The following is a 12,770-nucleotide window of genomic DNA, read 5'->3' on the forward strand; positions in this document are numbered from 1 at the left end:
GTAGAGACAGGGGTTACACCGTGTTAGCCAGGACGGTCTCGATCTCCTGACCTTGTGATCCTCCCGCCTCAGCCTCGCAAAGTGCTGGGATTACAGGCTTGAGCCACCGCGCCCGGCCTTTTCTGAGTCTTATAGACAAACTCTTATTCTGTTTGTTTTAAATTTATTTGCTTGAACCTGCCCTAAATTTTTAGTGTAGGAAGCCCATGATCTAAACCTATTTATTCTAGTCATTGAGGAGAATAGAGGGAGAAAAGGAAATGGAAACAATAAATCAGAACCCTTGGTGGAAGAAACGGTGCATGTACTTGGAGGCGGAGACACCAGGAGGCTTCCTAAATTCTCTGACATATGTCACTCCCTGCCTAGTTTTCTCCCTTCCCTATGATAGCCTGTGATCATATATTGTATTATTTCCCCACTCTTCTACGATATTCACCTTGGGTTAGGAAGCCCAATATTGCTTTTCTTGTCACACCATAAGCCTGTTGTGAAGATTAAATAAGAATACACTTCCAAAACACTTAAAACAATGCATAATGCCTTAGTAAATACTTAACAAATAGAGGCTTTCATATTTTGTTTCCTGACCTTTGTTTTGTAACCTCCTACCCTCTGATCTTGGCTTGAGTTTAATAAGTTTTTTGTTTTGTTTTGCAACTTCACCCTCATCCCCTTCCTTCCTGACTCTACTTCCTCTTTGTTACATCCACGGTTTTGATTTACTGCTTCAGCCCAGCACAATAACCTTGTTTCCTGATTTTCCTATTGCTCATCAATTCAAGTCCCTAACTCAGTGACTCCAGAGGCTCTAAATTGAAAGTGTAAGAACTTCCTGGAAAAATTATTTTAACCATTTTTAAATCTCTTATTCAAAAGAATATATTGAAAAATCGGAATAGAATCAATTTTTCTCTTCAACTCTTTAAAATACTCTCTTAAGAACTTAAGCATAAGAGCTCTGTAAAACTGAAAATTATGGAAGAAGAGAAAATTCAAAATTATGAAAGCTGATATTGTTTTGTAAGACTAGATTCATAATGTTAAATGATTCCCTTTTTCGCTATCAAATTATAAATCTAATGTATGCTCAATAAAGTCATTTTAATTTAAAACTAATCTCCAGTGGTGGTTAACAGGTTGCTGGTTTTAAATGACATTTTGGAGGCTTAAAAATGTATTTTAGACTTACTTTGGGCCCTTTTATATTTAAAACTGATTGAAAATGTATTGGCATTCTCTGACCTTTTAGAACTAATGACATACTTATGCATAAGGCCTAGTTTAGTAACCAGCCTCAGAAATTCCAAATTAAAAACTTCACTTTGAGATCCATTTCACTTTGATTCCTGTTGACAACTGCTGCTTACCCTTTGAACTTTCGTGCTTCTGGGACTGGCAAAATGGGTGCAATTTTCCTCAGAACTACTGATTGATTGAATCTCTGAAAAATGGGGTTGCTAATGGCACTAGAATTTATATAGTGGTTTTATATAGTGGCTTAGGCCTCACTATAATTATTTTAAAACATTAAAAGCTAATACATCACTACAAAGTGGCAGGTTCTGACTCAACTACAGTCTTGCTTCATGCTGTTTGACAAACGACTAGTCATCTAGACAATATTTCCTCTTTCGGTGCCTTTCCCAGCCCTCATTTCATTGCTAGGTCTGTGGTAAAATCAGTAGGTTAAGAAAAAGTATAAAAAGAAAAGAGAATAATTTTTGAGACCTTCTGGAAAGTAGCATTTGTATATATGTAAAGAATCATACTATATTCCTTATTCAAACCATGCATTGTGTTCTTCATTTGGTTGGTTGTTTACTTTATTGGTGAGCAAATAGGCAATTGATATACAATGATGTGTTAAAAGTAGAAAACAAAACACCTACAGTGTAAATCAAGTAATTTAATACACAGAAAATAAATGAAAAATACATGAAGTGTTAGATATGGTGGAAGTGAGAAAAACACAGGGAGGATATATAAATTGTCTTTTAAAATTGCAGTGTATCCCTCAATCATACTATCTGAAAGCTTTCTGAAGATATTAAGGGATTTGTTTGGATACCTTTCCCTCTTTTCAATTGAATTTCTAAACTTTCAAATGTTTTAATTTTGTAGTATTAGCTAGGAAAATGCTTTTTGCTATACATTTAAGCCCTTTTCCAGAATCTTAGCCTTACACCCTTATAAAATATCTAGCATATCTAAAGCGAAACCAGGAAAGAAAGAATGAGGCTACTTGGTTTCTCCTTTTTATTTTTTAACAAAACTTCTAAAATATCAAAATGGAACAGATATAAGAGCATGAATACAAAAGCTGAAGATATTTCTAAATATATGTGTGTGGTTTTGACAAAATGCTACGTAGTGGAAACAATACATGTGATGGGAAGTATTCTGGGAATCAATAAGTGTTTGGGATATATTCCTCCATTGTTTTTGAAACTTATATCAGTGTTCTGAAGATATAGTCTTATTTTTATCATTAACATTTACAAAGGTAGTTTTGATAGATACTGGAAATGAGAACAGAAAAAGAAATAAATACATTTTTGTTGCATATAAAAATAATGGGAAATTTAAGGAAGATATGTGGCAGACTGGCTGTCTTAATCCATTTTGTTTCACTATAACAAAATATCAAGGAGGGGGCATGATATAATAAATGAAATTTATTTTATAGTTCTGGAGGCTGGGAAGTCCAATATCAAGGTGCTGGTATCTGGTGAGGGCCTTCATGCTGCATCATCCCATGGTGGAAGGCAGAGGGGCAAGAGAATGTGAGAGAGCCAGAGAACTTTCCAGAAGTAACCAGAGAACAATAGAAAGCTGAACTCACTTTTGTAAAAACCTGCACTTGTGACAATGAACCTACTCCTAAAATACTGATATTAATCTATTCATGAGGGCTCTGCCCTTACAGCCTAATCACCCCTTAAGGATTCCATCTGTTAAGACTGTCGCAATGACAGTTAAATTTCAATATGAATGTTGGGATGGTCATTCAGCCATAGCACTGACCCATTCTTCTTTGTGCTAAACCTGCTTTGATTATCCATTAATATTGTGAGATGCAAACCTATGAATTAGTGGAAATTTCAATGAACTGCCACAAATACTACCAAGCCTTTCGACCAAAACATTCAATTTCAGATATTTAGAAGCTTGTTTAGAAACACTCTCTTAAAACAGATAAAAGAACTTCTAATTTCAATGTCATTTCAGAGTCTATAAAAGAGTAAACTTACCAATTCAAAATGGATTTAGCAGTCCCATAAAAAAGAACTTTGCTAATTAATGTTCTGGAAAACTTATTTGCCAGACCCAAAAAAGTTCTTGTATAATAAGCTACTTTCAATGGATGTAGTGCATTTCATTCATACTATGGTCAGACTGTCCAGTAGAACTGAATGCAAAGCAATTAGTGCAATGGAGGAATAAAAGGCTTTATGAAATGAGACCTAGAGATAGAATTTACAGAAAGGGTTTCTAAATGCTATCACTGCCAATATGCTTGGAGACAGGAAAGTTAATCAATTTGTGGTGGGGAGTTATGGTAAATATTATGTGTATTACTCACCTATATGTTCTTAACATTGCACTTCAGAGAGTTTATATTTCAATGCAGCACTTACCTCAATATTTTTTACTATTACTTAACATACAACTGTGTCAAATTATAATGTAGCCCACCTTACAAACTGGAAACCTGAAATCCGTGATTGATGTTCAATGGGCTCTTTTTTTCCCTAGCTCTTTAGAAACGGTGGGAATTTTATACAGGCTAGAGTAACAAAAACATTGTGAAAGTAAGGAACTGCCAAGTAATATGTTTTTGTGTAATAAAATTCAATTTAGTTCTAATATGAGTTATAGCAATTGGCACTTAAAAGTTAAAATCAGCATGTAAGGTTTATGTGTGGTAACTAGCACCCATTTAATTTGATTATAATTTTAAATTTAGCATTTTTCATATCTGCTCATCAGAAATATTTTATGGTATTGGGACTGGTAAAATAATCTTAACTGCTTGTATTAAGTCTGAAGTTTCAAAAATTATAAAGATCATCTCCTGTAGGAAGTTCTAATGTTGAAATAACATATTTTTATTTGCTCAGAACATTCTTATTTCAAGTAAATATGTATAGATGGCACTTGTATGTATAAAAGAATTCTATTTTAAAAATAGATTAAATATGATAAAATATTATATAATTAACTACATAACATTAAATTAACTACATATCAAATTAACATTATGTTAATGTTAAGTATAAACATTTAATATTTTAACTATTAACATTAAAATATATTAAAAACTGAAATGCATTATTCAACCAACATGGAACTCTTCAAACTAGAAGAGCACAAATAATATAAAAGTGGTGGAAAGAAGGAACTGCTATTTATAAGCTTTATGTGTATTATAATGCCTATGACATGTAAATATTAAGTCAGAGAAGTCTACAGGAAATTTCCATTTCAATTACATGATCTCATGCCTTGTAGCCTTCTTTTGCTTATTTGCAAATAGACCTATAGCCAGTCCGTAACAATATTTAGTCATTTAAAACCAACTGAAATAACAATTGTATTAGTCAGATTATCAAGAGAGACAGATCCAATAGGATACATAGAGGCATGCATCAAGGATATTGCAGGTTCAGTTTTTGCCACCACAATAAAGCAAATATCCAAAGAAAGTGAGTCACACAATTTTTTTTATATTGCAGTGCATATAAAAGTTAGGTTTACACTATACTGTATTCTTTTAAGTGTCCAATAGCATTATACCTAAAAAGCAATATACATACCTTCATTTTAAAAATACTTTATTGCTAAAAAATGCTGATGGAGAGACATGAAGTAAGCATATACTGCTGGAAAAATGGTGCTTTGCAACACAAGGTTACCACAAAGCCTCAATTTGTAACAAATAAGTTTGTAAAAAAATGTGTGAAGTGCAATAAAGTGAAATTCAATAAAATGAGGTATGCCTATATATAGATAGATATAGATGTAGATATAGATATTTGAGTGGGGATTTATTGGGGAAATTGGCTCACACGATTATGGAGGCTGAGAATTCTCATGACAGCTGTCTGCAACCTAGAGATTCTGAAACACTAAGAAAAGCCTCAAAACCAGGGAAGCTGATGATGTAATTCTCAGTCCCAGGCCAAAGGCCTGAGAACCTGGGAGTGGGGATGGGGCGGGGAACTAGCATAAGTCCTGGAGTCCCTAGGCCAGAAAACCAGGGATCCTGATGTCCAGGGGCAGGAGGAAAACGGTGTGTTTTAGCTCCAGGAGACATAGAGAGAAGAAATCCTTTTCTCTCCTTTTTTGTTCTATCTGGGCCGCCAGCTAATTGGATGGTGCCCACCTACATTGAAGGTGAATCTTCCTCACTCAGTCCACTGAGTCATACACCAGTCTTCTCTGGAAGCCCTTACTGATACAGCCAGAAGTAACGTTTTACCAGTTGTCTGTTCCTGAATCCAGTTGACACCTAAAATGAACCATAGCAAAAATAGAGAAATGACATTACCTATCACTATTTTTTCAATAAATCATGTTATAAAATGTGTTTGAAAATTCTTTTTACTTGTGTAAAACATAAAAAACTAACTTCATTCACAAAATAACTTTTCTTCATGGATTCTGTCAAAAGAGAATAAGTCAAAATATTTAAAACATTACGTGTTTGAAGGTGTTTATAGCAATGTAATATGTGATAGAATAAAAGTCTCCAACTTTTCTAAACTAGAATACTTAAATAAGCTATAGTAGAACTGACTGAGAAATATCATTCAGCCATTGAAGATGTAGTAAATAGGATACAAAATTGTATGTTTGACCTGGCCATTACTACTGAAAAATCACATTAAAAATGCCAAAAAAGGACATATCAAAAAATGCTACCTTGACCCCTTCTTCAATATTGGGTTTCTGAATATATACACTGGGTTAGTTCTGGTAACTAGATAAGAGGTTCCAAATTCCCACTGAGCAACTGAGGCTAGGTTTCTGCCTTCAGATGTGGAATTTTTCTGTCCATACGTATCAAGAAGCACCTTAATGGTTTATAAAGTATAACCTGTAATTAATAGATTGTATATTATGTAAATTATGTAAATAGAAGCACCTATTTTATTTTTAGGGTCACTGTGATCAATAAGCTATTACTATAGTTCTCTGAAGATAATACACTTCAATTACCACTGATAAACAGCCAGGACTCACTGTGGTAATTTTACCTCATCTCTTATAGTTAGTCATCCACACCACGCCTTTACCTGGGATACTGCTTTCATTTTGGATCAAGAAATGCACTTTGTTGCAGGATTCCCCAGTGTTATCTGAGACTTCAGAGGACAAGCACACAGAACTCTTCAGAGATGCTTGTGTTCTGCCCCCTTCCATGCATTTTTTAATGTCTTTGTGTAGGGAGTGGCCTTCTCATGTAAGAGAGGTGACCAAGTTTCTTGGAACAGATTCATTCCAACATTCCCACCTCCCTGAATCTCTGCAGGGAGGTTGTATATAGGTTATTTTCAAATTTCATTCATTTTTGGTTCATTCTTTAATTAGCCAATCTAATGAATTACTACCACCCCCTGCCCAAGTATCAAGTCAGCACATTAAATCCCAAATCTGAAATCATTACCACGCATGACAATATATTTGCCCTAATAGATACTTAATGTCATCCTATTTGGTGTAAACTTTTATAAGTGGGCTTTATACTTCTTTGACTCAATTATTTTGGGACCTAATTTGTAGCATGGAGGCAATAAGGAGTAATGTGGTGAGTCCAGAAGAGATCTGTGAAATTTCCTATGTCAAGTTACTGAAAAGCATTTGTGCAGAAGGCTGATTCCCTCAGAAGTGGTGAGAGGTTGCTTCCAATAACAAGAAGATTCAGAAGAATTTGAAAATTCAAATTTCTTATCAGTGCCTGAGATATCTTATATGGCAGAAGATTTAATCAGCAATTAAACTGTGCTACAGTCAAGCCTTAATCTTGTCTTCAGCAGTATCTACCCTAAAACTGCAAGATTAAGAGAGTTCTTCAAAACTGCCATCAAGATATTAAAATTTTACCTTATTTCTGAGTTAGGCATTCATGGCCTTAAGTTTCTCATTTGCACTCTGTATTCATTCGGAGGCTTCAGATCAGTTAGCTGGAACCATAATCTTCAAAATCACTATTACTGCCATGGCCTTGCATTCCACCTGCACTTCATTCCATGCCAACACTGGTGGTTATTTAAACAATTATAATGTAACCACAGGCTGTAAATTGTCACAGTTCCATTTCCCATCAATATGTGCTACATAGATATGGGAGCAATCCAATCTCAGAATCTCATTTTTGTGGTTCTGTTTCAGTTACTAAATTTAAGAAGGAAGTGTGTCTGGGAGGGTGGAGAGGGACAGCAAAAATGAGCAGGGTCAGGGCGTCTTAGATCCCAGAGGGATTGCAGGCTTGATGGAGGGAGGAAGCTCAAAAGATTGAAGATAGCATAGGAGATTGGAATGCTTGAAATTCAGATTACAGAAGGGTTTATATTATTCTTAATAATGGTAATATTCACTAATGCAACTTAAAAGGAATGTCATTGCATTCAATAGAAAATAACTATAAAATAAATTTAATGTAAACGAAACATTGAATACAAATTGGTTCCATTGAATGCCAAATGGAGTTTGAGATTTGAATTTTCTTTGTAAAAGTAAAATCAAAATTTCAGAACCTTATTATCTGAGGCTTTGTTCTTGCCATGATATTACTGGGTATGTACCCAAAGGATTATAAATCATTTTACTATAAAGACACATACATATGGTTATCACAGCACTATTCACAATAGCAAAGACTTGAAACCAACCCAAATGCCCATCAATGATAGACTGGATAAAGAAAATGTGGCACATTTATACCATGGAATACTATGCAGCCTTAGAAAAGAATGAGTTCATGTCCTTTGCAAGGACATGGATGAAACTGGAAAACATCATTCTCAGAAAACTAACACAGGAACAGAAAACCAAACACCGCATGTTCTCACTTGTAAGTGGGAGTTGAACAATGAGAATACATGGACGCAGGGAGGGAAACATCACGCAGAGGGGCCCGTTGAGGGTTGTGGGGCAAGGGAAGGGAGAGCATTAGGACATATACCTAATGGATGAGGGGCTTAAAACCAAAATGACGGGTTGATGTTTACAGCAAACCACCATAGTACATGTATACCTATGTAACAAACCTGTACGTTCTGCACGTGTATCCCAGAACTTAAAGTATAATAAATAAATAATAAATAAATAAATAAATTCTAAAAGGTAATTGTAAATGGAACAACTTACTCACAGTAATATGATGTGGTTTTTGTGCTATCTCTCCCTACCACCAAAAGCCATCTCTTATACCCATGATAGACATGTCATGTTGTAGAAAATCTGCCCTAGCTTGCACATGGGTTCAATATAGTGAACCCATTATCCTGTGGACAACAGGAAACCGCACTTGTATCTTTTGTTCACTTCCTTATTACCCCCACATCTTCTGTCAAAAAAATAAAACACTTACAGATCTGGTCACAGTGTCTCTCAATTTGACTATCAATAAACTTTAAGAAATACTTATATAAAGGTGACTGGCATAAATGAAGCATTTCAGAGATGATATATACATTATCTCCTCCAATCTTTAAATGTAGAATATGCTTGTGCTGGCAATGACTTCCACACAAATTCCAACAATATCGTTCTTTGTTTTTCTAAGTTGTGATTCTGTAAGTGTAAAACATGCCAATATTTATTTATATTTTAATTGATCAGCTTACATGAACTATTCAGTCAGCTTGAATAATGAAAATTTTCTGTTTGCTAAGAGTTTTTAGCCAGTTTGTTAGTAACCTGTTTCCAGTAAAGATCCAACTCTTGAAAAAGGAATGTTTATTTTTAAAAAAAAGGTATTAATTAGTTTTCTCCCATTTTTTTCTAATTATAATTTATAAAATAATCCCACCATTCGAGATTACAAATTAAAAATGTTGTGAGTGTTTAAACCTGTAAGAAGTGGATTTACCAAACAACCAAATTGGAGACTCTTCAACAATTAATTACTTTTTCGTATTTCATGGAAACACAAAGATGCATATATACTCACACAGAATAAGACTTAGAATAACAAATTTTTGCCTGACTCAGATGGATTTATCAAATTTCCCAAACTTACCTGAAGAAATTGTTTATTTTTTAACAACTTTTATAAGTAAGCTAATGTATACAGTAGCAAGGTTAATGTAGTTTTTCATGTGGTAAAACAATCACATCAAAATGAAAATCTGGTCAAGAAGATTTGCTTTAAAACAGGGGTCATTTGGAAAATAAAAATTTTTCATGCTTTAGCAGAGTACTTTAAACTTATCAGGGGCTATAGGAATCCAAATACCCAACTTCGGAGTCAGACCTTTGCACACCCTGAAGTGTCATAAAGTATCAGCCTAGTTTTTGCAATACTTTTTTAGCAAGGTGAGATTATGGGTTTTTTTTAATTTGGCACATAATTGTTTTGTCCTTTACCTAATTCTCTCTTCTGGCATCCTGACTGTATGAAAATGCATATTTTTTTCTAATTGTGGATAAAAAAAGGAGAAAGAAAACAAATACCATCATTAAATTCTCTATTCTCTCTCCTTATTTTCTTCTTTTATTTAGTTTTTAATTGTGAAGTATTATTTGCCTACAGAAAAGTCCGTAACAGTTTCCTTCAATACAATTCAGCTGCATCCCATCTACTTTCAAAACTTGTGAAATTTTGATATGGAATATTTTTATAATCATCCTATTCAAAGTACTTTTCATTTCTCTGGTGATTTTCTTTGACCCATGGCTGCATTTATGATCATTTGGGGATTTTCTTGTTGTCTCAGTCCCACCCCTATTTGGCAAGCCCTGGACCCCAATTTTGTTACCACCTAACCATTGAATACTTTTAAAGTATTCCTCAGTTTGTTAGTTTCTTAGCTTTCTGTTTTTAAATTGGCATATGCCTCTCAGGGAAAACCATTTCCAAATATGAAGCTATCTTTCTCGGTTATTTTCTTCTCCAGGACTCTGGGCTTATAAATTTTTACTTCTTCTTTAGCTCTGAAAGTGCATTATATGTTCAGTTTTTCTAGTCGTTGTCAGTGGGTGGATTGTTCTGAATGGCTTCATCCACCAACCATTACCAACCATTACGAAAATTGGAAGTCAAGATTCCCATTACTTTTAATATTTGATTCCTAAGTGTAATTATCAAGTAACATTTTATTTGCATTCTACACCAGTAATATCAGATTAGAATCCATGCTTACAATCTCACTTTACCTTAATTACTTAGTTAAAGATCTTGTCTCCAAATAACAATCACACTGTGGGTTAGAATTTCAGGACATGAATTTGAGAGAGAAACAATTCAGTCCATAACACAGCACATATTCCTTCAAAAAATATTACCCACTTAATATAGGACAAGGACTATTCCTATATCAAAAATTATAAAAGACAGAAATAAACAAAAATGTTTAAAGCCTAATACAGTGTTATTTTTGAAAAGGTAAAGGAATTGGCAGTATAGGGTTGTGGGGAGTTATTTTAGATAGAGTGGTGATAAAAGATTGTTATAAAACGATATCCTCTGAGCAGAAACCTGAAAAAATTGAAGGAAGACAGAATTTATGAATTATAGAGGAGAGAATTTTAGGCATAACCGTTTGCAAATGCAAGGGCCCTGGGACATATATCGGCATGGCTCTATAGAGGAAATTTCAAGAAAGCCATTGAGAGAGTGGTAAGGAATAAAGTCAGACAATTGACCTAAGATCGGTATATACAGAGCCTTGTAAGCCTTGGTAGAGATGTTTTATTTTATTTTTTTAAAGAGTCCTGGGAAGCCACTGGAAGCTTTGATAGGGGAATCCCATTGATCTGATTTTCATTTATAAAAGCACCATGGTAATAGACTTAGGAGAGGTACTCTCTAGAATGTAAATAAATAGGGAAACCACATAAGTAGTTCAGTAGTAGAGTCAAAGATGTCATCTTTGAATTGGGTGTCATTAGTAGGCAGGATGAGATGAGGTAGGATTTAGGATGTAATTTGAATGTAATGGTGACAGGACTTGCTATTGAAGAAGATGTTTGAAAATTCCTATTTTTGGTCTGAGAAATAAAGTAAATAGTGGTGCTATTCCCTGACATGGTATGGACTGGCTTGAAGGAGAGTTAATTTGGGAGTAAAATAAAACGAGTTCTGTTTTAGATGTCATAAGTTAGAGATGCATATTGGAATCCAAGTGAGAATCATGTAGGCTTTTATCTATAGCTCTCTAGAAAGAGTCAGGGTAGGGGGCTAGAAATATAAATTCTAGTGTTATCAAAGTATACTGTAGATCATAGTCAAAGTCAGGGGACTCGTTGATATTTTCCATGGTGAGACTATGGACAGCGAACAGAAGCAGTCTAAAGACTGAGCCCAAGAACACTCCAACATTTAAAAGATGGAGAAGAGGATTCTGCAACAAGATTGTTAAGAGTACGAAGTCAATTAAAAGTAGAACAAAGCAAGTATGTGACGCTGAAGCCAACACTATAATATGTGTGATCCCACGATCATTAACAAGCTATGTTTCTAGAGAATATAACAAAAAATAATCCTTTCAATATTATTTATTTAACTGGAAATCTGAAAATTTGCATTAAATATAGGCATAGCAGTATTAATATCACCTAACTAATGAATAATCAAGCCCTTCGAAAGAAAGCATATACCTGTGATTATAGTAAAAGGGTAATTAATTATAGGGTTGAACAGGAAGGGGGAAGAACTATCATTTAAACATGTTATACTAAATATTTATCATGCTTCTTTTGGCTGGGTCTTTCATAATCTCATAAAAGAGAATTAAATATGGAGTGATGAAAATATAGAGATCTATGTTGATGTTAAGTAGAAAAAATTCTCACTACTTGCAAGTTGATTTGGTGTTGAATATAGATGACTTCAGATCCTCAATAAATACTAGTTGATGTTCTTTTTATCTCTTTGCTTCTTTCTACAGGTGGGGAGGTCCCATACACGACTCTAGCTACCCGAATGATGATGGGGGCTTGGTGGCTGTTTGCTTTGATTGTTATCTCATCTTACACAGCAAACCTCGCTGCTTTCCTCACTATTACACGCATTGAAAGTTCCATCCAGTAAGTAGACAATGTTTCCATTAGCTACAAAATATGAGAAATGATGAGTGGCCAAAGCTATCTGAGAATAAGTATATGGTGTCTCATAATAAATGTACAACTTCCCTTTGAGTAAAGGATCAATTTTGTGTTACTGCAAAGTATCACTGGTTAGTCCAAGTCCTGGAAATGCAGTATTGGTAGAGCATTTTTTATAAAGTAAAAATTTGGCTACGATTTGAATGTTGCTTCCCACATTTTCCTGGAAGGATAACACATCTTCAGAATTTTAGTGTCCATAAAGAATGACTATATCTGACTAACACTGTGAAAAGGAAGAAAAAAAGTCATACTTAAAAGGAAATCTTTGCCTTGAGTCTGTCCCATTATGTACTGTCAGAATAAACAGTTGAATAGATACAGATGTTTGAGAGATAGATGGATGATTGGGGATTGGGGAGAAAAGAAAGGGGAGGGGAATAGCAATCAACAGAAAATTATAGTATTTCAGTAACCACATTCTGTTTTTCTCT

At 34.4% G+C, this 12,770-nt stretch overlaps 1 protein-coding gene across 2 annotated transcripts in view; it reads left to right on the forward strand.

Moving 5' to 3' along the window:
* Positions 1–12,770, forward strand: part of GRID2 (glutamate ionotropic receptor delta type subunit 2) — a 1,459,902-nt gene that overhangs the window by 1,194,168 nt on the left and 252,964 nt on the right. For both annotated transcript variants that reach the window (XM_003257534.3, XM_030819132.1), the window contains one exon: positions 12,120–12,258. In XM_003257534.3, the coding sequence (XP_003257582.1) occupies positions 12,120–12,258 (139 nt within the window). The remainder of the gene's footprint in view (positions 1–12,119; positions 12,259–12,770) is intronic.

The sequence above is a fragment of the Nomascus leucogenys genome, chromosome 9 (assembly GCF_006542625.1).
Source record: "Nomascus leucogenys isolate Asia chromosome 9, Asia_NLE_v1, whole genome shotgun sequence".
Taxonomy (NCBI): Eukaryota; Metazoa; Chordata; class Mammalia; order Primates; family Hylobatidae; genus Nomascus; species Nomascus leucogenys.